Source organism: Tauraco erythrolophus, chromosome 8, assembly GCF_009769465.1.
Source record: "Tauraco erythrolophus isolate bTauEry1 chromosome 8, bTauEry1.pri, whole genome shotgun sequence".
Lineage (NCBI taxonomy): Eukaryota > Metazoa > Chordata > Aves > Musophagiformes > Musophagidae > Tauraco > Tauraco erythrolophus.
This window is the reverse complement of record NC_141472.1, coordinates 12028461-12053537: the sequence shown is the minus strand read 5'-3', so window position 1 is coordinate 12053537 and position 25077 is coordinate 12028461. Positions and strand designations below refer to the sequence as shown.

At 37.5% G+C, this 25077-nt stretch overlaps 2 protein-coding genes across 2 annotated transcripts in view; one reads left to right on the top strand and one right to left on the bottom strand.

Annotated features, from left to right (window-relative positions):
* The window catches only part of DNAH7 (dynein axonemal heavy chain 7), a 122234-nt gene extending 100165 nt beyond the window's left edge, over positions 1-22069 (top strand). Inside the window, exons 51-64 of the mRNA XM_086616016.1 lie at positions 536-662; positions 1828-2022; positions 4988-5080; positions 9982-10158; positions 11195-11356; positions 12101-12301; positions 13276-13437; positions 14886-15071; positions 15781-15918; positions 16671-16901; positions 17852-18004; positions 19809-19986; positions 21360-21463; positions 21863-22069. Of these exons, the coding sequence (XP_086472142.1) occupies positions 536-662; positions 1828-2022; positions 4988-5080; positions 9982-10158; positions 11195-11356; positions 12101-12301; positions 13276-13437; positions 14886-15071; positions 15781-15918; positions 16671-16901; positions 17852-18004; positions 19809-19986; positions 21360-21463; positions 21863-22069 (2314 nt within the window). The remainder of the gene's footprint in view (positions 1-535; positions 663-1827; positions 2023-4987; positions 5081-9981; positions 10159-11194; positions 11357-12100; positions 12302-13275; positions 13438-14885; positions 15072-15780; positions 15919-16670; positions 16902-17851; positions 18005-19808; positions 19987-21359; positions 21464-21862) is intronic.
* Positions 5914-9003, bottom strand: LOC104382815 (baculoviral IAP repeat-containing protein 5.1). Its single transcript, XM_009990846.2, has 4 exons — positions 8866-9003; positions 7652-7761; positions 7214-7328; positions 5914-6102 (listed from the first exon to the last, which is right to left on the bottom strand). The coding sequence occupies exons 1-4, from the start codon at positions 9001-9003 to the stop codon at positions 5914-5916; spliced, it is 552 nt and encodes a 183-aa protein (XP_009989148.1).
* Positions 22070-25077: the final 3008 nt, after the last annotated feature.

The following is a 25077-nucleotide window of genomic DNA, read 5'->3' as shown; positions in this document are numbered from 1 at the left end:
CAGACGCTGCATTTCTGACTACCCGAATGGACGTTTCCTTATTTTGACTAGGTGTTCAAGGTATTCGAACTCAAACCTTTATAAAACAATAGATGGCCTCCTTGCTTTGTATTTAAAGGAAATTATTGATAATAAATCAGAGTTTTAAATATATATGTATTATAATGTATTTAGGAAAACACTCTGTAGAATGGGAAACATATTTCAGATAGCCTATAAAGATGGACCGTTTTGATTTTGGCCCTGGTATTTATATTCATAATGAATTTTAAAATTGCTGCTCTCTCCTGCCCCTCCCAAAAAGGAACCCTCACTTCCTCTGAAAATCGTGTTACTAGATGTAATAGCACTTAAATTTTTTATGTTACTTTGGTCACAAAACGGTACATGTATTCAATGATTGCGATTGCTTTGGAGTAATTGACCAGAGAGTTTATTAGAAGAGAGGAGATCTAAATGGTCATAACAGGTTTCCAAGGTACACACTGTTTAAAGTGATACTAATGGAATATTATTCTTTTTCCGACGCCTGTAGGTTGAAGATTCTCAAGGATCATTTTACTTACTCACTTTATGTCAATGTGTGTCGCTCCCTCTTTGAAAAGGACAAGCTGCTCTTCTCTTTTTGTCTAACTGTGAATCTCCTGAAGTATGAAAGATTGGTCAGTAATGAAAAATCATTTGCAGTTTGATATGACATATATTAAACTGTGTATACAAACTATCAGTAATAGAAACATTCAGGATAAGAATAGCAAAATAAGTTTACATATAATTATATTGCCTAAGCCTCAGTTTTGTGATGTTTTATTTTCATTTTAATGAGCAATTATAAGCATTGAAAAAGATTCTCTAGAATAAAATAAATATATGACAAACAGGTATGACAAAACTGAGCTAGATGGTAACATTTTGTCTAAACGTTACTTAAACCAAAGCCCAGCCTACGTTATTCTTACAGTGAACACTTTGCAAAATTTTACTGTTATGTGTTCTGAGTTCTAAAAAAGCCTATAAAAATGAACTGTAACCATTGATTTAAGAAACTACTCATCTTTCTCACTTAAGGGACTAAATGTGTTTATTTTTGCATAGAATTCCTCAGAATCAAACACTTGTACCAACTGAATTCTACTAATTTCTAGTAATTCTTTACAGGATTTTTTTAGTTCGTAATGAAATACATGCATTTTAACCATATCATCTGCAAAACGGTACTTATGGTTGCTTGAGGTTGTTTCTTTCAGTGTAGTATGGAAACATTTAAAATTTTAGAAACTTGAGGCATTTTTATATTGAGGAATACATAAAAGTGAATTCTTTCAAGACCTGACCCTAATAATCACGGGACACTGTTCTCCCATTCACAGGGATTTCAATTTACAATTTCAAGCTATCAAAGAAATTTTGAGAAAAAGGAGTATTGAGAAAGGAATGAGACATGTAATAAGCTGATATTTCTTTTTCATATTTAGACTTGCATTAAAGGAAAAGGTTGCTAAATGCATGATTCCCTGAAATATTTCCAGTATTTTTGTCCTTCAACATTTGGGATTTAAAGAATGAGTCTAAAAATCTAATCAGTTAAAATTGTCCATTCCCCAAGTTAGGAATGCACATGAATCTTTAAATTGGCACATATCTTAGGTTTTTTGATTCCTGAAGTTCATGGCTAAATGAATACTTTGGAAATAAGCTTTTAATAGCTGTATAGAAGCTTTTTTGACTAATGCAAGATTTCAGATAAACGTATTGATTTCCTACATAACGTAATAAACCCATTAGATTTTATTTATTTTGTCCTTAGAGCAGTGTTTTTCATTGTAGATTAATGAGAATGAGTGGAAATTTCTGTTGACTGGAGGCATCGGTTTGGACAATCCCATTTCTAATCCGTGTACCTGGCTTCCTCCAAAATCATGGGATGAAATTTGTCGACTAGAAGAACTGCCATGTTTCATAAACATTCGTGAGGATTTTACGCGACTGAAGGATGGGTGGAAATTGGTATATGACAGCTTGGTATGTTAATGTTCCTGATTGCTTGCATTCATAAGCTAATTAACACATTGAAAATATTTATTCAGGGAAAAGAAAGTGCTGTCATTTTACATGGTATGTTCTTACATATGCGAATGTAAATATTTAAGCAAATAGTGCGTAATAGTAGATTATTGCCAGTTTGTCAGGTGGCTTCTGAAGAGCAAGTCATGATTTGAATTTAATTTGGATAGAAAAAGGACAACAAAACCTGGAGTGGTAAGGTGATCGTGAATTTGCTAAACTTAAGGCAACCAGTATCCCTTGTCAGTCTATATATCTGTTTCCCATGCCTTGAGGATGCTTTTTCATGCTGTTATGTAGCATGCTGCTTTCCTGAGTAAGTGTTAAAGACCAGTTATTGCCATGTAGAGAAACTAGAATGGAATTCGGGACACCTGTGATTCCCAGTTCTCACAGTGACCCGATATATGCATGACTGACTTATTTTGTCTTTATCTGACTTCATCACTGTTCCCCTAAAATCTTAAGCTCTTTAGATGAATATTACTCCACATTTGGGCACTTGCTTGATCTTTAATCTTACTATTAACTCCTTTTTTTTATTTTATCATCCTTTCCTCTTCTGCTTCTTGAGATGCAAAATGCTCATTGTTCACGTACCTCCTGAACAAACGATTAAAAGCATTATCCTTCTTTCCTATTTGCACCATATCTGACCATCACCACTTCCACATTCAGATAATACTGTCTCTTTGTGCTAGTCCATTACACCACTTTTCTCACTGTTAGCTTAAATGATGAAATTTACCACCAATATTCAGTCAAAGGACCCAAGGCTTCTTACACCCATTTCAAAGAGATTAATGGTGTGTTTTATTCTATTTTAAAAATGGGCTTAAAGAAACAGGAAAAAAATAAAAGAAACTAAGCAGCTGCAGCTCCTTCAGTTGTCCAGATTGCAAGAAACAGGCAAAGAGCAGAGATGAAGCTTTCCTTGGGCATTTACAAAAAGATACAGCAAATTGAGGGGTTTAGCTCTTCTTTGGGAACTAGTCATTTGGAAAATGAACAGAGAAACAATGGCATTTGAAAAAGAGATTGAGGGAGGGGACTACTTCATTATGCACTTTGAGATTATAGCTTATTTCAGCAATGCCTAATATAAATGAAAGGTGCTGACTTTCAGAAGTAAAGATTCAAGGTGCGTGTGACAGCTATGTGTGTGTTCACACAGCCAAACTGAAATAAACAAATTCCTTCATTTAAGTGGCAGTCAATAAAATGAGATCTATAGAATCAGGTCATCAGTTAACTGAAAGAATCTATAAGAGTAATACTGAAGCCAGGAACATTCAGTTACTGAACCTTGAGTGCTAGATCAAAAGGAATGGCATTATCTGTCACTGTCCTGATATACAAGAGTTGCTGTGCTTTTTACTTGTCATGTGAAAATATTTTTGTTACGTATCTAGCTTTAATACTAGTACTTTCATGTGAGTGCACTGGAATTTTCAAAAAAAGCTGGTTAATGAGTCTTGGGGAAGATTCCTGTTTGAGAGCTGTGGGCGTTTGTTTTATCACTAGTATGGTTTATCCCCAGTAATACGCAACCAGCTTTTTCCTGTCTTGTTAGTGATACACAAACTTAGATAAAGAGCAGTTTCACACTCTTTAGAGTGTGTTAGAGAGGGCACAAAAATCAGTGTTGATTGAGCCACTTTGCCATCAGCAACCATACACTAATATGAATGTTTTTCAAAGACATTTGAGATGCGCTTTTGTCCTACTGTTGTAGATGAAGTTGCTTCCAAAAGTAGGGCAAGACCTGACTTCAACTCCCCAATTCTATATATTTTATCTAAATTTGTATTGCATATCTTGGAGTAGTGACTGAAACTCAGTTCCCCTCTAGCTGGCTGACTTAATCTCAAAGCTACTGATGAAGAGCTGCTCATGAAGCAGTGAAGAGTTTTCAGTAGTGGTACCATTCAATGGAGTCTTCAATGAAACCTTCACTTCTCAGTGTTTCCTAATTCACTCAGTTTTCTACAAATCTTGCTAATTTTTTAGCTAAACTCTTCAACAGCTGTTACAGATTCTGAGGTGCCTATTTTTCTGCATATATTAATATAAAAATAACACAGAATTCTGAATTCTGATCTGAAACTAAGTGCCTAGAAGTTGAGGAAGGAGGGAGGTAGGCTCCAGATCCTTAGCAGAATGTGAGCTCCATCCTGATTTGATTTGCTAAAGAATTTGCTCAGAATGCAGTTTGTGCAGGTCTGTCTGCATACCTCTGTGCCCAGCCCTCTGCAAGCAAGCCTAAGGGTCTCACCAGCAGAGCTGTAATACCAGTTTCCAGAAAGGCATACCTAGCTGGCACAGTACATCAGTCAATGAGAAGTTAACAGGCCACATAACCACTGCTGTTCCCAGTCTGACAACTGCAGTAATGACGAAACAGCCGAATTATTTGTAGATCGTTTACAAGCCAAGTTCTCTGGTGCGTTCTTTGACTTCATTTTCTAATTCTTGTTTTCCTGCACTCGTTTTCTGCATTCAGACGCATCCTAACTCATAGTTATCATGTAATACTGTAATGTGGATGTCATTGATTAAACAGTTATCATTGTCACATTGATGACTGACACCATAATTCAGTTCTAACAGAAAGAGGGAGGTAAAGTGCATTTCCAGGTTTCTCCTCCAGCTTGTTCCTTCTCCACTTTGTAGAGAAGAACTTTGGGTTATTATCTTTTAAACACTTAAAAATTACTACAACTTCTCTAAGAGAAGCTTCTTAGAGGAACGTATAAAGTGGTTTGTTTTTTGTTTCTTTTTTTTTTAAACAAAAAAGATTTAAACATGCCAACCTCATTTCTGTAGACTGATAAAAAAATACATCATGGATTGATGTGTCAAGTTAAAAGATAATTTACTCTCACAAATGCTTTAAAGAATGTTGAAATACATATGTTTTTAGGATCCCCAGCATGAGGATTTTCCTGCAGAGTGGCAACACAAGTTGGGGGAATTCCAAAGGATGCTTATCATTCGCTGCCTGAGACCTGACAAAGTATGTATGAAACTTTCACCTATTCAAAAAGGTCTGTCAGTCTTAGCAACCAGACGTACTTGCAAGTATAAGTATGCATTTCAACTGTGTTGTCGACAACCATTCTACAACAGTCTGTCATAAAGGAAAACAGGAATTAACGAGATTTCAAAAAAAACAGCAAGTTCAAAATTGCAATGAAAAGAATTTTTTAAAAAGGGTAGGCCTTTAGCTTTTGTTTGTATTTCAGCATACGTACCAAAGTCCCCAAAGCGTTGCCTCCTTGAGACTGTCTTACAAACCTTGTGACTTCCCTTTTTCAGTACACCTGCTATTTTTCTTATGTAACTTTTTTGATGGATGTGGTAAATTTTACCTGATCTAGGAAGATAATTTAATGATAAGCTGGAGTGTACATAATGTAGATGCTTAAAGGTAGTAATTATTGCATACACACAGATACATTTTGTTCCATGGATAGTGTTTTGAAGCAGAACTGTTCTGATTTGAGTCTGTCTAGCTGTAAGGCTTGAATTTGGCACAGATCACAATAGGTGCTCACAATTGTGAATCTTTATTCCAAAAAAAGTCAACCTACTAAAAACCAGAATGTAAGTATTTGCTTAGACATTTTTTATATATTCACAGGTTAGCAGGACTACTATTAGTCCACACCTAGCCATAATGACAAAGCACATTGTGAAAGATAGCAGTTAGTATAGTTTTGACCTCTGTTCCAGCAAATTCTCTACACTTCCTCCCACAACTGTTCAGCTTTATGTTAGTACTCAGACAGAAATATGAATGTTTGTTGCATATAAAGATGAGAAACTTTTAGAGTCAGATTTTACACTTCACTTCTCCTGGATTTTTTTTGGCTGGCAGTATGAGCTTTCAGAACATTGGGCAGATGGATCAGCATGGAGAGGCACTGGTGGTGGTGGTGTATACTGATGCTTGGAGACAAAGTTATCCACAAGACGCTGCCTTGTTGCAGTGACTTCTTCTTGAAAAGAGTTTATTATTCTTCTGCCAGTTTTGCACTTAAAGCAAAGCAAAAGATTGAGACTTTCAATATAGCAATTTAACTGTCTAGTTCAACTATGTTAAAAACCTACATACTCAAAACCTCACTAATCTGAGACTAATTCTAGCTTAGAAGTTTACTTTTGGCTATAGTCAGCAATGCTGCTGTCTGTGCAGAGCAGTTTGGCAGATATTTCATATGCATACCCTGATTTGATTCAGAAACTCCTCCACCAGCCTTGCCAGTAGGGCTCAGTTCAGTGACCACCTTCAAGTATGTCTGGCATACTTTTTCTTTCAAAGTAAATTGTGAAACTACTGTTTAGCTGTATTTTAAAAATCACATCAGGAAGGGAGACTTCAGCTGTACTTTTTCTCTGTGTGAAGAGGCATGATCTCACTTCTTGGGATGCATTAGGATATTGGTGCTTCAAGGTAGCAGCACGCTCTGAATCAGCCTGAGTGTGTAGCCCTCCAAGCTATTGGTGACAGTATTACAGGGGCAAAGTGTCCCCACGTGAAGCTACGTGAATGCTGTACTTAGAAATAGAGTAGTATTTTGGCCATGACCCATTTTGTACCTTGGAACACTGCTCTAAATCATTGGTTGTTCAGGTGAGATAACATCAAGTTCTCACTGTTAGTCCACCTTTTAAGATATCGGACTGCAGCATGTGATCCTGTTTTTGTGTATTTGAGTCTGTTGTATAGACAACTTAAACACTTAACCATGACAGTCACAAGGTATATTTTCAATATGGAACATTATCAGCAAGGCAAAGATCTTATTTGTGCAAACCCACCAGGAAGATGCAGAACCTTCACTGTGCCTCTTCAGCAAACAGGTGATTATTGCACCCAAGATATTTTTTCTGCTGTAATGAGTTGTTGGAAAACATTTCTAAAGGAAACTGGTGTTCTTTCAAAAGCTAGACAATAGGCCTCACTGAGAAGTGTTTAGATGCAGACTTCTTAGCCAATAATACATGTAAACTGTCACTTGATAGTAAGTCATGTTCTAGCCTTACACAATCACTCCTTGCTGATGCCTGAAAATCTTAGAGGTGGAAGTTCTTGTTTACATTCTAGCTTTGAATCTTATATTAGGCTTATTTGGTTAACACTTACGAGGAAGGTTCTCAGCCGTGTCATCTCCAGCATGTAGTACTCCTCCATTGTCAGGTCATCAAAGTGCTTAGTAAGGGATAAAAAGCCACAGCTGTGACGTTTAGTGTGCTCTTCCCTGCAATGTAAACCACAATAAGAACAGATATTAAAACCATGAAAGTTACATTTCAAGAGATAAAGAAATCTAAACAGACAGGTCTCTTCAGTACTTCTACTGTCTATCAGTACAAAAGTATCATACAGAAAACATATGAAATAGATTCCGATGGATCTCAGATAAAAGCCAGTTGAACTATTTCAGGGTAAGGTAAGCTTTCAGTAGGCTTCAGTTTTGTGAACTGTTACAGAGAAATTGGTAATTTTGTAAAGAGTAAGGGGATGTTGTTAAAGAAGGTTGGAGGAGGAATACTTCAAGAACATTATTACACCTGTGCTTACCATGGGTCATCATTTGGTTCCCAGCCCTCCAGTTCTATCAAGCAAAAGAAACATTTTGCCACGTCTGGTTCGTTTGCGTTTGGACAGTGGACAAAGCCCGCCTTTGCCATCTGCAGGTGACAGTTCAGAAGTTTAGAGCCACATCTGACACACTGCTCATGTTCACATCAGCAAACTGTTTCTGTGAGCTTGCAAATAATGCCTTTCCCCACAATGCCTATCAGCACAGCTCAGGCTGAAAAATACATTTCAAGTGAGGGCTGCAAGCAAGTAAATAAGCAACTAGTAAAAGAACAAAGAATAGGCTGCAAGTAGTGAATGGGTTTCTGGGTAGCTGTGGTATCTGCAGGCTACCAGAGTGGCTTTGTTCTACCAGATAGCATCTAGTAGACACCATGCTATACAGGCTATTTCGCAGCAGTGCATGAGATCTGGCATAGCCAGGACTTTAAAGAATATCTTCAAAGAAAAAACGTAGCATAGGACCATGGACATAGAGAACCTTGAAATACAAATTATGTGAGTAAAATGCTACATCTTTAACTTCTATGTTTTCCTGTCACTTTAGAATCCCATCTGGCCAGAACACTAAAAATTAAGTAAGTTTGTTTCAGTTATCAAGCACTCAGATAACTCTTGCAGTATGACCTGAGATCTAGGCTGATCTTCTTGTGTGCCAAATTAGAAGTTAGATGGATTTTTTTTATTTTTTTTTTTATTGCTCAAGTCAAAGCCTGCAGGGGCATAAACATTAAGTTTTCTAAAATTTAAATAATGTCAATTTCTAAATTTTAAGTAGTGATCATTCTGCTACTTCATCCTTCCTACTGGATGTGTACTCGTTTCTTCTAACAAAGGACTTCTTTTTTATGACTGAAAATTTGCAATCAGAAAGACAACATAACACCAGAAATTAACTTTTAAGTGACAAGAACCAGAAACAAACAAACAAACAAACCCCCAACAAACAAGAAGAGTAACTGTATTCAATTTTGTATCTAGACTAGTGAACTGAACGTGCAGAAGCCAGTCATCCTACTGCAGTATTCCCGGGCAGGGTACAGAGGAAAAGTTGGAGTATTCAACTTTTCGTCTTCTTTAGGCTTAGTGGAAGATCACAACTCTTGAACACAAATACACTTAACAATTACTTCATTTTCAGGCACGGTATATAAAAACTGAGGCATAGTCAAAACATCCATTTTCAGACTTACATTCTCCGGAGTGCACTTGCAGTTCTCTGTAAAAGGCCAGTTTGTGAACGTTTTTAAACGGTTCTCATATTCATACATATCCTTAAAATCACTCAAGAGCTTGGAAGCCAAACCAAGCTCTTTCAAGAGCATCTCCATCTATAATGCTTGCAATTAGGATAGCCCAGAGCCTCCCTCCTGCTCTCACATTTAAGGCATTATACTAATTGGTGACACGTTGCACCTGTAAAGCAGGGTAAGTAAAGCAGGTAGGTAAAAACACAGGTGAGTTTTTGAGCAAGACAATCAAGAGAAATGAAGCTACTGGAACTTTCTTCTGTATGTCACATTCTGTTTCTTTAGTCATACTATATATTTATTAACTAAAATCACCTTTGCTAATGCAGTATGGAAATTATACATTTTATAACTGAAATGTTAAAAATGCAAGTTAAAAATATAGTTACAGCAATTTTACATATACATTTAAAAAAAATATTATACTAATTGCAGTCAAAGTGGTTGAATTAACATTGCTGTTTGAAAACTTTAGCGTTTCTTGAATTTTATGTTCAAAGATTAAATCTCAGTATTATGTTTGCAAATATGGTTGCATTTCTTTAAAAAGGTGGTGGTTATTGTAAAATATTCTAGAGTGTGTCCAGAGACAGAATGAATGTGATGTTTAAAAGAATTGTATCTGTGAGGATTTACATGGCCAAAGCACTAAGCTGTCCTTTTCTAAATTGTCTCTCATTTTGCTTAACTTCAGTAGGAAGAAGTTTAAACACCAGTGTGTACCAGACTGCTGTACACAGCAGTTTCTAGGCCAAGATCTTAACACCTTTGAAAGGTGGTTGTATTATGAGACTTGAAAATTGAAATCCTGTCCATAACACAGATGGAGTAAGTGCAGGAAAAAAATCTGGCTTCCAATACCAGCACACTAGTCTGTCCAGATGTGACAGAAGTGAGATTAAGGATCATTTGCGTAGGACTTCCAATTTCAGCCTTCTTAGAGCATCTTTTTTGCCTGGATTTGCACGTACAAAATCATTGATTCTTCTGGGACTGTACTTGTACCTGATTTTATAGGCAGGAATTAATTCTATTTTTCCTTTTCTTTATTTTTTTTAGATAATACCAATGGTGCAGGAATTTATCACTCACAACCTGGGCCGCCCATTTATTGAGCCACCTCCATTTGATTTGTCAAAAGCGTTTTCTGATAGTCATTCTTGTGCACCACTGATATTTATACTTTCTCCTGGTGCTGACCCCATGGCAGCCCTTCTTAAGTTTGCTGATGATCAGGTATTTTAGTATCTCCAGACTTTATTAATATAGTTGATGCTTGTGTGTGTGCACGTATGTTTGTATGAAGCAAGGAACTTTATTTAAGTAAAAGCTGAAATGCCAAAATAAGCTCAAAAACCTGTTTAACTTCCCTAAAACATGTAAAAATTGTTCTTATGGTTCTCTTTAACACAAAGCACTAATTAATGCAAGAGGATTGTTTTTAACAATTAATAATTTGTCTTGTTTATAATAAATGGTATGTTAAATATTTGTGGCATATTTTATGATGTTGTGATGTCATGATCTATTTAAATAATTAATTTGAGTAATCTCAAATGGAAAATAGAAAAATGGAAAAAAAAGCCCATAATGGTTTAAACGTTTATTGTAAGGAATCTTATCTGAAAATAGTAATTTTTTTTTCTAATATGTGTAATATATTACTTAATTACTTAATTAGAAAACAGTGTAGTGATATAGGACCATAGGATCTGGGTGGAATTTACACCTCAGAATTCAAATATGGATTTTTGTTGGTTTAAAATGTCATTATTATGGCATTCATAACAAAAAATTTCTAACAGCCTAAATCAGTTCTTAGGTAGAAGAGTACTTTTACAATACTAGAAAGTTGCTATTTTCTGGTAAGATGTATTTCTTGAATTTCCTGACTATTATTGTCAGAATTTGGTCCTGTTGAGAATGACAGACATACTTCAAGTCTCCAGCCACTAAGCTGCAAGTGTATCCTGCATTTTAGAGTAGGTTGGCTACATCGTTAAAGAACATGCTGTTTTCAGGAGTATTTTGAAAGTGTCAGAATTTTAAAGAACTGGATTAAATGGATGTGTACTTGGAGCATTTCACTAGAAGATAGAGAAGAGGTTTTAGTCAACTGGAATAACATGAAAAAAACAGATTTAATGTATGTTTTAAAATAAACGCTACATTAAATATTTCAAGAATGCTTACAGATGTGAACGCTCATATCGGAAGGTTTAGTGCATTTATGTGGTATTATTCTTACTTATAACATGCCTTCTACATGCAGGGGTACGGTGGCACAAAGCTTAGTTCTCTGTCACTTGGTCAAGGCCAAGGCCCAATAGCCATGAAAATGATAGAGAAGGCAGTAAAGGACGGAACGTGGATAGTTCTGCAAAATTGCCATCTAGCAAGTTCATGGATGCCAACACTGGAAAGAGTCTGTGAGGTAAAACCAAGTATTGTCATCATCTTATAAATACTTTTGACGGCGGGTCTGATCCATACAGACAACCAAGAAGTCAGCTTAGCATATTTCGTTCTGTTTCCCATTATATAGGGACAATCATCATACACTGATTCTTGTTCCCTCTGCCTGCTCCCAGACGTGGTGGGCCTGGCTCCTTCCTTCAAGGGGAAATCCCAGCCACTGCAACAGCCTCTTCAAGCCAAGAGCTTTCACCATATGTCTGTTGCTGCAGAAAAACAGTGTGCTAGGGACTTTTATTCTTGAATGGCTATAGGTTTCCAAAGAGGGACTAGCATATATATCTTTCTTTTTTTCCCCCTTAATAAACTTAACACGATTCTGATGTACCCGTATTATTCGTATCGCACCTCCCAGAACAGCTGTATGACAGTAAGCGCAGTAAGTGGGCAACGTATGCATCGCATTGCTCTGTTGGTACAGAGCCTGCACTTGGTTTTCTTCGTGTGTTCCACAAACATGCACAGAGAGGAGAATTTTTTTGTTCAAAATATTGAAGTATCGAATAAAAATACACCAGCTGTAGAAGGGAAGTTGTAATTCATAACCGTGACTTTCACTATAATCATAGATAAGCATCTAAGAAATTAAACTTTGGACTGATGTATTTTCCCACTAAAAAAAAATTGCTTTAATAATAACACTTGATGTGTATATTAATCTATTGTGTCTTCCAATTGCCTGGTTTTTATGTGTTTATTGTAGGAGCTAAACCCTGATACAACACATCCGGATTTCCGAATTTGGCTCACCAGTTACCCATCTGCCACTTTCCCGGTGTCTGTACTGCAGAATGGAGTGAAGATCACTAATGAAGCACCAAAAGGTTTACGGGCCAATATAATTCGTTCATACCTGATGGATCCAATATCTGATCCTGACTTTTTCGACAGCGGCACAAAACCTGTTAGTAGTGTTGTATTGTAACTTTGTAAATCAGTTAAAGCAGACCCTGATGACTTGAGTATATATGCTCTGAGGGGAAAAAAAACCACCACACTCCCAAATTAAATAGTTTTCTTCCACTACAATGAAACTGATCAATTCTATCAATTGGTATCAACTGATCTATACTATCAATTCGTGAGATAAATTTAATTCTAAATGTATTACTTAAATGATTTATTAATAAATTAATTAAATAAATTCTTTAATTTTATTATTTAACAATAAAATTAAATAATTATTTATTATTAATGCATTAATTAAATTATTAATTTAAATTTAAATAACGTTTGTTTGCTCATCTCCTACTTCTTCAATTGAGATTTTTGTGCTATGGCATTAATACTAAAGCTCTCTAGTTGCTTTTTTTTTTTAAAAAAAAAGTAAGATACTAGTTTGCAAGCATATTTTACATTCTTTTTTTATAATTATTGTATTTCTTCTAAGTGAGGTCATATACTTTGCTAAATGGTCTCAAATGAAAAACAAAAGTTCCTATCTGAAGTTTTTCTTTAAAGGCATGAACTCTATCTTGAGAATGAGAAAAAAAACAAAACAGCAATATTGTGTGAATGTTTTATAATACAATGGTGTAAAAAAAAATCATTAGGTACATGGTCTCCTACATATAGTTGTATGTGTCATGTGTATTAATTACATATACATGGAGATGTGTATACATGTAGCTTTAAAAATGAAATTGCTTTGAGGGTTCACACTGGTTTAGGAGAATATTTAGAACTGATGTTTCGGACAACCTGATGACTTCCTGCTGAAGGCCTTTGTATGTCAAGAAGAAGCTGCCCCTGCCTCGTGAACAGTATGTGACAGGGCTGGAGACGCTGGCTTTCAGCACTGCTGCGCAGGATGTGAGCTAAAAATGAAACGGTTTAAACCAGCCATGAATGATTAACGGTGTTGCATTTGGTTTTAAGGCTGAGTTCAAGAAGTTGCTGTACGGCCTCTGCTTCTTCCACGCCCTGGTGCAAGAAAGGCGGAATTTTGGGCCCTTGGGCTGGAACATTCCGTACGAGTTCAATGAGACCGACCTGCGCATCAGCGTGCAGCAGCTGCACATCTTCCTTGACCAGTACGAGGTACAGCGGCCTCTCACCGCGGTCACGGGTCCTTGTTTGCACTGTCTGGGGCTGTTGGCGCCTGTAGTGATGAGGGCCGAGTGCTGCCGCCGCAACAGTTCAGCGGGAGCAGTGAAGTAGAAGCCAAGGTCTACTTGTAAGAGTGCCAACCACCATTTCAGGCGCTTAGTGTACCATGAGCAGTATGGAACTAACGGGGGAAACTTCCAAATTACAATTTAGAAGTTCTGCCATGCAAATTAGAGCAGTGTTTGTCCCACACAGTTGCCATATTCGTTGGAATCTTATCTGAGGAGCTGTGGATTCAGCTCTTGGTGACATTACTGCAAGCTGTAAAATGTCCTACTAAACCGCTTAATTGCTAATTGTGATTTACTCAGTGATAGGGATAATACCAGACCTTGGTCTGTTGCAGATTAATAACAACCTAGGTCTATTTGTGTAAATTTGGCAGATGATGTTTCCTTCCCTGTTTGCAGAGCTAGGCGGTGCTTCATAAAGCCTCTCTGGAATTTGCTAGCAATACCTGACACTTCTTTACGTTCCACCTTCCTAAGCAACCCACTATGGCCAGCATCTGCTAAGGTTATGTTTAGGTGCAGGAAGAGGGTGCTGTTTTCAAACCAGCTGCCAGCCTGGCGTGTTTTTGGCCATCAGTGTGGTCAATAGGTAAATCGTGATTCAGCATGAGAAAGTGACCCCGGGAAGGTGTGTGTGTTTCTTCTCCTGCAAAGGAGTGAAGAGGGGCTGAAATGGATGTCCTCCCATTATATGGTCAAAGCTTAGGAGCAAATGTAGTGCCTAGCAGGGAGGGAAGATTTTTTTTTTTTTTTTCCTCCTTGCAAGACAGTAATTTGGGTGTAGTAAACAAACTTTGTGGTACTTTTTTCAATTGGTTTTCTTTATCCCGGTTCTTAGCGTATCACCTGCTCTTGCCCTGACTTCCTGTAAATAATTTATCTCTTGCCACTTGTAATTTGTTCCTTTTATGCACCTAAGTGGGGTCCAGCTTCTCCCAACTTCAAGACTTTAAGCATGTTTGATTTTATTTTCTAAAAATAAATAAAATAAAATTAATGAGCAAAACTGTGGCCCTGTGCCAGCACACATTTGTTTTAGAAGTATGTATAACCAAACAAGTAGACATAATTTTGGAAAAGTTTTCCATCAACTTGTACTCAGGAGTTTTAGCTGCATTAGTATGGAAATTTTTGGTGTGATTATTCTTCAAAATAAATGGTGCTGGGTGACTTGGATGATTATTAAAAGTATTTGAAGACTAGGAGATCAATGGTACAAGCATGAGCTAGCAGAAGCAAATAAATAACAGCTTTTAAACTTTCTGGTGAGAATTCTGGATGACTTCCCAATAACTTACAACAATACTGATGTGGCTGTCCAGAGGAGTGCCAGGCTGCAGTTTGGAGCATTGTCTTGCTTTTTTTCAGGAAGTGCCATATGATGCTCTTCGCTATATGATTGGAGAATGTAATTATGGTGGCAGAGTCACTGATGACTGGGATCGGCGTACACTCCGTAGTATTCTAAACATGTTTTTTACCTCAGAAATCATTACAAATGTAGATTATAAGTTTGATCCAAGTGGCCTTTATTTTGCTCCTCCTGAAGGAGATGTAAGTATCCCAGAACAACAGAATCACCAACAGCTTATTTTCTAAAAAAATATATCTGTCTTTACTGACATCGATTCGTGCCTCAGTGCTTACTGCTGTCACTGCTTGCTTTTGTGGCCTGACCTCACAGTCTGTTAGGACTTGGTTCAGCGACTTCTAAGAAATGAAAACGAAGTAAAAAACCCATCCTAACTACGACCAACTAAATTGACTTTGCTTGGAGTCAGCATGCTGAGAGGACAATAACAGATAAATAGAGCTTGCTGAAGTTAAAAGCATTATAAATAGGCATAAGAGAATTAGTTGATCATATCTGCTGGAGGTAGAAAGGACACAGGAATTGGTGTAATTTATCACCTGGGAGAGTGATGTTAACACATCAGCAAACAACCCCAGAAAGGGCTGCTGCCCCTTGCTCTAAAGTATCTTATTTTCAAAGAGAATTTCTAACAGCTGTCAGAAATTTTGTCAGAAATTATTTAAGCAAAGCCAATCCTGATTTCAGGGTAAGAGGATGGACCAAAGGAATCTGTGAGGCACAGTCAGCCCCTGTATTTCCTTTTATATCTTAGTTTACACACGGTATTCATTACATGAGGAAAGTTTGTAGTGGTTTTGAGACACAGCCTGCAGCCTGTCGTGGGCTGTCTGGCTGTTCCTGCATCTCCTTTTAAGTCTAGAATATTTTGGGTTTTTTTCCTTTTTTCAGTACCAAAGCTATATTCAATATACAAAGACACTTCCACTGAATCCATCCCCAGAGATATTTGGAATGAACGCGAATGCTGATATTACCAAGGATCAGTCAGAAACACAACTGTTATTTGACAGCATTCTTCTTACACAGGTATGTAAAGAGTAAAAGAAGTCATACACCATCTTCTTGTAACTTTCTACTCTCTCCACGTTAGTAGGTTCAGATTTTTTTTTTCTTCCAGTTTTTACTTTACCTTATTGCGTTGTGTCTCCATGCTGGGGAAAGCACTGTTCAACTTAAGAATCTTTTAAGGCTTTTTTGGTTTTGCATTTTTCCTGTCTGTCTTCCTAAGGAAACATAGCTTCTGTGATTGTACAGTAACTTTGTGTATCATCTTCTTCCCCCAGCTTTTAACAATTTTCAACTTTTTGGTCAGTTTCAGTCCAGTCTGTAAGCCAGGTACAATCTAGGGATACTGTAGTTGCTTCATGAGGAAAATGAAAAGCTGAACGTAGGGAGCAAGAGGGACATGGAGGGAGAGTGAGACAGAACTCTGCACTGCTCAGGGCCGTTTGGCAGCACCTGGGCAACCAGTGGTGCTGACAGGTTCGCCAGAGATGGGGGAGAAAGGCTGGTTTACAGCAGAAGCAAGATTTCAGAAAAAAAACTGAGAAGGACACAAATATGTAGGAAACCAGATTTTGTCCTAAGCTAGTAACTTAACTGCAGTAAGGTAAGAAATTCTGAAACAAATTAATTTCAATCATAGATGAAGAGGGTCGGAACTGTAATGACCTTTTAAACAATGCCTTTGTAACAGCTCTCTTTTCCTGCATTTTAACTTCTTGCTCTCCAAAGTCATCTTTCTTTTTCTCAAAATCCAAATTTTTGGCTCTCTCTAGTCTCAAGGATCTGGTGGTGGTGCAAAATCCACGGATGAAGTTGTTCATGAAGTCGCAGGTGACATCCTGAGCAAACTTCCTTCAAATTTTGACATTGAAGCAGCAATGGGAAGATATCCAACCACTTACAGTGAAAGCATGAATACTGTGCTTGTCCAAGAGATGGGACGCTTTAACAAGTTATTGCAGACAATACGGGACTCCTGTATTAACATCCAGAAAGCGATAAAGGTGAGCTGAAGGTAACCTTTAAAGGCACATACCTCGAACCTAGACTCAATCTGTGAGCTATTAATGCAGGTACCTTAGAGAACTGACCCTGAAGTCTGATTTGGGTCGGTTAGTCAAATGTTTAAAGAATCCAAATTCCAAACCAATTTGTTGATCTGTAATCTTAACACTGATAGGAGTACAATGGAATATACAAGTACTTTTGTGCCTACTGTAGAGAAACCAAAACAGAAAGGTTTTTAACTACAGATTTGCTAGCAAGTAAGACAAGCAGTAAGTAGGTTCTCATCTGTGTTTGTGCCTCACTAGCATGAAAGACTGAAGCATAATCACAGAATTTCTTACAGATGAAAGATCTCCTCAATGCCTCAAATAGAAAATTACTGCCAGCAAGGATTCAAGTTAAGATATCACAGTCTAAAGTCAATGTTTGTTCTCAGTAGGAATCAAAAGCTACAGCTGTGCAAAATACAGAAAAAAAGCAGGAAAAAGTCAGTTTGGGTAATTTTTATTTATCCTATTACAGCTTAAGGCTGATGAGGCATGTTAGCAAACAAACAAATCACCAGCAAGCACCACTCTTCTCCCAGTTAAAGCCAAACTACAAGCTAAAAAGTCTGCCACTTTAGAGTAAGGTGCTTACAGCAATGTTTCTGAGGAATGATGGCAAGGGAGAATTTTCCAGAATGGGCAGTTTTCTCCAGAAGAGGGTATGGACCTTTTCCTTGACTCACTAGTAGTGACTGACTACCGGATCAGACAGAAGACCGCAGTAACTTTTATGAAATCTATTATGCCCGCTCTTCTTGTTTTCAGTGTTGCTCCTGTCTGACTTACCTTGAAGTTCATAACATATGCTGGACAAAGAGCTATGTTGATTTTTAATAATTGTTAAAGTAAGGCTGTTAGGCAAAGTATTTTGACGTCTTCCTTTCCTAAATTTCTTTTAGGGGCTAGTAGTGATGTCTGCTGAACTGGAAGAAGTGGTAAACAGCATTCTGAAAGGCAAAATTCCAGGACTATGGATGAGTAAGTCTTACCCAAGCCTCAAGCCTCTGGGCAGCTATGTGATTGACTTCCTTAATAGACTGAAGTTCTTACAGGTGAGCACACCTCATTTACGCACATTTGTTCAAATGCCACTTCTTATTTTTTTCCACTGGTGTCAGATGACTTCTCCCCAACTGAACACACACCCACGAATTACTTCCACTGACAGGTAGAGTTCAGTTCATTTGTGCATCCGTTTCACGCAGCCGTTTGCTCATCACAGCGTCTAACGAAGCACTACGAGAGCTGCAGTACGTCAGTGAAACTGTATGACAGAATTGGCCTTCTGAAGTGAATTAACTAAGGGCCTCTTAAACTGCACATATAGATCTGGTGATGGTAATGAAGTTAATTAAAATAGAACTTAGGAAAATACTGTTGAGTTTTGAGAAAAAATAGTAAAACATTTTTTAAAACAAAATCTTACATCAGTAAAATACCAAGCTTTCAGTGGAGTGCTGGAGAAGAAAGCTGGGTGAATTGAGGAGAATCAGTGGGGTTTGTTCCCCTGTAAGGGTGCAGATTCCCAGAACTGACTTTAAATGAGTAATATCTAGAGTCTCAGCACTATTCTGTAGCCTAGTAATCTCAAACAACTGAAGCAAACCAATCTCATAGAAGGTTGCCTACTCCATACCTGTTGTAAGAACAGGTCCCAAGATAGACAAAAGAACTAGGAACAAAAAAATAAGTAGATTTAACAAAAATATAAGTCAAAAGTATCCAGTTTAAGGTCTAGAAGGATAGTCACAAACTCTGCATTTCCAGAGAACCTCTATTTTTTATTTTTGGACACACATCACCCAGTCAACTCAGTCAGTAACTTCCACTTTCACCTGTAGCAAGCCTGGCAGCAGGATGTGTAAAGAACAAAAGTGCCATTTCTTGAACAGAAATTAAACTTGTACAAATGGAAAACTGCCAGTAGCTATGAGGATGATTTTTTTTTTTCTTGGTAGGACAACTACTTACTAGTAGAGATAACTAATTTAGTTGTCTTCATTGTAATTCTCTGCAGCGGTTAATTGTACCAAACTTTCTTCAGATAGTATTCAAAACATGTTTGCAACAATCAGAAAAATGTCTTCTTGCATGCAGTAAATATTCACCATTGCAACAGACCTCACATGTATGTATTGCAAGCAAATCCAATGAATTTTGGCACTTTTAAAAATCATTGTTATACAGAGGCTGCCACAGTGTAAGCTATTTAAAACAAAAAACACCAAAAAACCCCAAAACCCAAGAAACAAAAAAACTCTCCCCACCCCACCACATCAATAGAACTTTAATTAGCCCACATATTCTCCTCATGAGGAAATCATCCCTCTTCCTCTTAAAACATGTGACTTTGGCCCTGGAAGGGATTTATGACACTTTCAAAGAGAAAACAGCTGCAAAAAATCTGTCATTTGCTCAGAGTTGTCAAAGGTGAATGCTCAACGGCCTTCAGTAACCAGGGAGGAAAACAGAACTGAACATTTGGTGAACTAACAAGGAAAACGGACATTTAGGAAACTTACTCAGACCAAGTCATTCACATAAGTGAAGTACTTCCAGGCAAGCGTTGGGGTTTTTCTGTGTGGTGTGTTTTTTGTTTCAGGGTGTTTTTTTGTTGGTTGTGGGTTTTTTTTTTTCAACAGAAGCTAGTGACATTTTAAACAAGTTGTTTTTTAAAAAGACATGGAACCATCCAAAGTTCCACTGCTTTCAGAAAAGAGAAAGGCAATCCTGGATTCACAAAGGGAGAAATTATTTCTGCTGTTATTCTAGAAGATACTGGCTTCTGTAAATACTAAAAAAATAATTAAAGGCAGTGATTTTTATTTTCTCCTCCTCTCCCTTTGGCTGCTGCAGCTGTGGTATGAAAATGGAACTCCACCAGTCTTCTGGATTTCAGGATTCTTCTTCACCCAAGCATTCTTAACAGGTGCCCAGCAGAACTATGCCAGAAAATACACCATTCCAATAGACCTACTAGAATTTGACTATGAAGTGCTGGAAGACAAGGAATACAGAACTGCTCCTGAAGATGGTAAGTAAATGCATGACACCATTTTCTGCCTTTGCTCATGTATTCAGAAGTTAACATTAATTTGGAGACTTAGAGTTAAGAAATTAAGTTAATGAAAGCTGGAAAACATACACAACTGCACTGCTCCCCATGAGATGCACGAGAAGTGAAGAGGCAAAATACTATTTAAGTCGTTAAGAACTGCTGAGATTAGTTCACCTCCTGGATTAGCATGCAGAGATGAAATTACACCAACAGAGGACACAAACTCCCCAAGGCAGATCAAACTGTCAAGCAGTATCTAGCTTGCCTTTTTTCTTTTTCCTTCATTTCACTCCCATTAGCATATACATCCGAAGAGGTGTATTTTCCTAAGCCAAGGAAAAACAGACACTTAGCAGAGAAGTTGAGTATGCTATCTATCCCTAGAAAAACATCTTATGGATATGATCACAATGTGCAATAGGGGACTGCTCTAAGGTGGAAAAAGCCCTATTTTTTTAATCAAACCACTTTATTTTATATTAGTTACCTTAGGTTCCAGTTGCAGATATGTTTGTAGCTTGTCCTTCCTCAGTAAAAAAGGACAGCTTGAACTGAACTGTTCTTAATACTCCTTCTAATTCTGAGGATCAGTTTGACTGGAAATTGTGTAAAAGAAAGGGCTTGGCGAGTTGCCTGGTAGAGCCACATCCAACCAGTTTCAAGTCATTTTCTGCTGGGGCAGGTTTATTTTTTGGTTCAGATGTTACAGTTTTCAGTTCACAGACCAAGAAGAAGGTGCGAGTTTGATAAAAAACAGATGTTGCTGTAACTTACTGGAGAGCTGATGGAAAGACAGTTGTCATTGTCATGTCATGATATTATGACATCCAAATAAAGATATTTGGTTTATAAACATCTAAAAATTTTTTTTTTCACTTTACCCCTTTAATGAGCTGCTTTAGAAGGTATAAGCAAGTGGCAAGTTGAAACATAAGCACTGAAACAATATGAAGACTAACTAGTGAAAGATCAAATCTCCAAGTTTGGAAACATTAAAGCAGGCAATATGCAGTACGTACAGAAAAGTTTATAGTAATGACAGCTGTAAAAATAGTGTCCTGTACTTTGGAATAACTTTTAATCCCCATCATGCAAAAAAGGCTGGATACACTATGGTATTGCTAGACATTGTAACTTAGTAAATCTTTAGGAAATTGTAATCACAACAGATTGTAACACAGTATAAAATTGTGTTATACTCAAAGTTATTTATCACTTGGTCAGTTTGGTGTGTTCCAACAAGTCCCACAGAATCAACTCACAGCTAAGTGCCTTGCACTGGCTGCTGCTCTCAGCTAAAAGACATTTTCAGTGTTTGCGTAATACGGTATCTTTTCCAACCGATTCAGGGGTCTACATTCAGGGATTGTTCTTGGACGGAGCATGCTGGAACAGGCAAACGAAGAAGCTAGGAGAATCTCATCCAAAAGTCCTGTATGATGCAGTACCTGTGGTCAGTATCTGTCCTTTGGTGACATTTTGTAGTATTATATACCAACAAATACTGTAGAATTAATACTCTAAGTTCTAGTCTTGAAGTAAGTAACAGTAATTCTTTAAAAAAAAAGAAAATTGAATTGAAATGTTTTGTGTTGAAATAGAAATTGTCTGAGAGGAGCTGAGAATCCTCTGCTACTAATGACAGTGACAGGTAAGTTTGGTGTTGCATGTTGTGGAGGAGGAAGCAATCTGCTAAGAAAGAGGAAACAAGAAACAGGTGTTCAGGGCTCTCTCTTAAAAAGCAAACAAAAAAAAAACCCCACAATGTCAAAACGCTTTGGCCAAGCCAAGACTGTTTCTCTGCTGTTTTTTTTAACTGAGATGAAAAGGGTTATTTTATTCTTTACTGCAGATATGGCTGAAGCCGTGTAAGAGGGCAGACATTCCACAGCGACCAAGTTACCTGGCCCCAGTGTACAAGACCAGTGAGAGAAGAGGGATCCTGTCAACTACGGGCCATTCCACCAACTTTGTCATCGCCATGACTCTCCCTTCAGACAAACCGCAAGAACACTGGATCAGACGGGGTGTGGCGTTGTTGTGTCAGCTTAACTCATAAACCTGTCACAGCTTATAGAGGTAGGTGCATTTTCCAGATCACTTAGAGGGGATGTGTGTCAGTCCTGAAACGCCACGTAAAAAGAGGAATCGAAACGAGTGTGTTTACGATGTTGCATTTGTGCCTTTCATGAGATTTGAAATAATACTAAGATAAAGGTGCACAATAAAACCTTATAAAAGCCAACAAAAATGTCTGCTCCTTGAATAATTTTATTTCTGAAGGCTCCTTATTTATAAGGAACATACATAAAATGAACACAACACTGTTGACAATGAACAAAACAGCATTTGATCATTCCCAGCTTTATAAAATTTTAAAAAATGATTTAGTTATAACAAAAAGACTGACAGTTCAGCAAGTTATCTTATAGGACTATAATCACATTTTAAACCATAGACACAATTGTTAATGGGAGGGGAAAGAAAAAAAATAAAAAAATAATAATAAAAAAATCACACTGCATCTAGCAACTACAATATTTTCTAAGCATAATCACAGCCGATTGAGTGCAATGTGATCTACATCAAAATTCATACGGCATGTCACACAGTGACAGCATTGTAATATACAAGTAACATTTATGCCCTCCAACAAATACAAGTTAAATGAGACTCTGGATTCAAGCAGAATGGAATGTTGAAGCCAAGTAGAAATGTAGTGGAATTCAGATTGTCTGTAACACGACTCAAAAGGTTACATTAGAATCATTTGGAATTCAATACTGGTAGAAACATACAGAAGTCGTCACAGCTGTTACACTGCTCTTCATAACTTGTAATAAATACTAGAAAATAAAAGGAAACAACCCATGTGTAATGAAAAATACAGTACCTACCTTCAAGGACCATGCTTATCCCTTGTCTGAAGATGGTCTTGGAAGGAAGTTACCTATTTTCCTATTGAGGCAGTGTAATAAGCTATAACCATATGCCAACTAATACAAAAGTAAATACACTACCTGAAATACAGAAATCTTCATTTGAAAAGAACTGAAAGAAATAAACTTTAAAAAATGACTTGACAAAGTATCAGTTCAACCACATGACCCCCTTATACTCGACAGACTTAACAAAAAAGGAAAATTAAGGGTCAGTTTAATACATAAGAAAGATCGGTTGTTTAAACTTAGATCCTCAGAAGGTATCCCGTGAGTTAACTCTCTTTGAAAATGGTACTCAGCGACCTAACATGGGCACTATGAAAACACATCACCCAGGATCTTTACACTGCAGAAAATCAGAAATCTGAAGCTAACAACAGTGTGTTTGCTAACGAGGGTCCAACGTCTTTGAAGAAGAACAAGAGAAAACCTGAGTTCAGAGCATCAAACAGCTGCGTGCCTGAACTCTGGGCTTTTGGCTTCTTCACTGAAGAAGCCGTGCCCTTCTCTGAAATGGACCCTTAATACTGTTTCGTGATACTGCACTGGGAAGAAATACTGGCAAGAACCAACCGATACCTTTAAAATACATGACCTGCTCTCAGTAAAGACTAAATTGACCAATGAAGCTTCAAAAAGTAAAGGGCCACGTGAAGCAAACATTAACTTGAAATGGAATGAAGATACCAACTGGCTCTCGTTCAAGGCGTCAGCATCAGTGTTTTTAGCAGCGACGCTGGCACCAAGCAGACCGAAACAAAACTTACGGCACGTAGTCAAAATACGGCTTTTACCTGGCATACACAGAAAAGAAGACAAACTGTATGTTTTAAAAAAGGCTACTACCATGCTTAGGACTGGTACTACAGAATCATCTTGCACTCCTCACAAACTCACAAGATTTTTTAAGGAGATGGGTACAGGAACTACTAACTCATATCTGGCAATATAAGCAATATCAGCTCAAGCTGATCTAGGACAGCTGATCCCAGCAAGTTAAGGCCCACATTTTCAGTCTATCCTTCCAAATGACACATACCACAGATCTATCACATCTGCTTTTTACTAATCTAATTTGAATACCAAAATTATAAAAAAATATCATCAAAGTGAAGTCCTTTATGCTGGAAGTAGAAGTCTTCTTACATGCTTCACTACTGCCAGAAATGGCTGGTGCTACAAGGTCTGATATCAAGACATTGTAGAAACAGATTGTGATCTGATGTTACAGTATTGTAAATGACCTACCAGTACTGCATACAGAGAGCATAATCTAACCTTTGTGCCCAGGTTCAGGAACTAGCATGTTGCACTTTGGATTAACATGAAGAGGAGAAAACAGTCCAAAATAATTGTTAAAAAAAGGAGAAATTCCCACATGGATTCTCTGTTAAAAGAGTTTGCACAAATTCACAGCCACAATTCTTCAGTAGTTTATGCTGCAAGTGGCACACAATACATGTTTAGCGTCTGTAAAAAAGAACCAGAAATAGCTCAATAACTCCAACATCAGGGATTTCCCCAGGCTAACACTAGTTCTACTGCGTTTTGCATTTTCCGACTAGTATCAAGGAACAAACATCAAACAAATCTTAGTCAGGAAAACGACGTCAGACTGATCCTCGACAGAACACAGCACTTTGCAGCGTATGGCAACGGCCTGCCTTCTTACACATGGAGTGTGCAACGATGGCGTGCAGCTTAACGCGTACTCTAAGAACTTTAACAGTGTTTAGGTTGTGGTTTCTTTTTAGAAATTTAAACCAGCACAGTGGCTTCCAGTCATGCACTGTTGTAAGATTTAATACTTCGAGTCAACACTATGCAGAAGAATCAGCACAGAATGAATATATACACACACACACACGCGCACATATACATATATGTGTGCATGCGTATCTCTATATATCTCTATCTATACAGAGAGAGAGAGAGATGCGCTACTTAAGACTTATGTGGCACCAAAAGCTTACTCAGGTTCCTTGCAGAGGTACAAATTTCAGCTGTAACATTTTCTAGGTTCTGTTCAAACGTACTAATGCAATGGTATTTTCCCATTCACTGTACTTTTTCTGGCTTAAGCAAGCAGTGCTTCCTCTAAAGCACACTGAACTTGGCGTTCACC

Bases quoted from the DNA above. Each gene is read 5' to 3' on its own strand.
- LOC104382815 (XM_009990846.2), bottom strand. From the start codon at position 9,003: ATGGAGATGCTCTTGAAAGAGCTTGGTTTGGCTTCCAAGCTCTTGAGT. The intron at 7,762-8,865 runs GTAAGTCTGAAA...TGTCACCTGCAG, and splicing joins GCAAGTGCACTCCGGAGAAT to ATGGCAAAGGCGGGCTTTGT. The intron at 6,103-7,213 runs GTAAGTGTTAAC...CTTTGCTTTAAG, and splicing joins CACGGCTGAGAACCTTCCTC to TGCAAAACTGGCAGAAGAAT.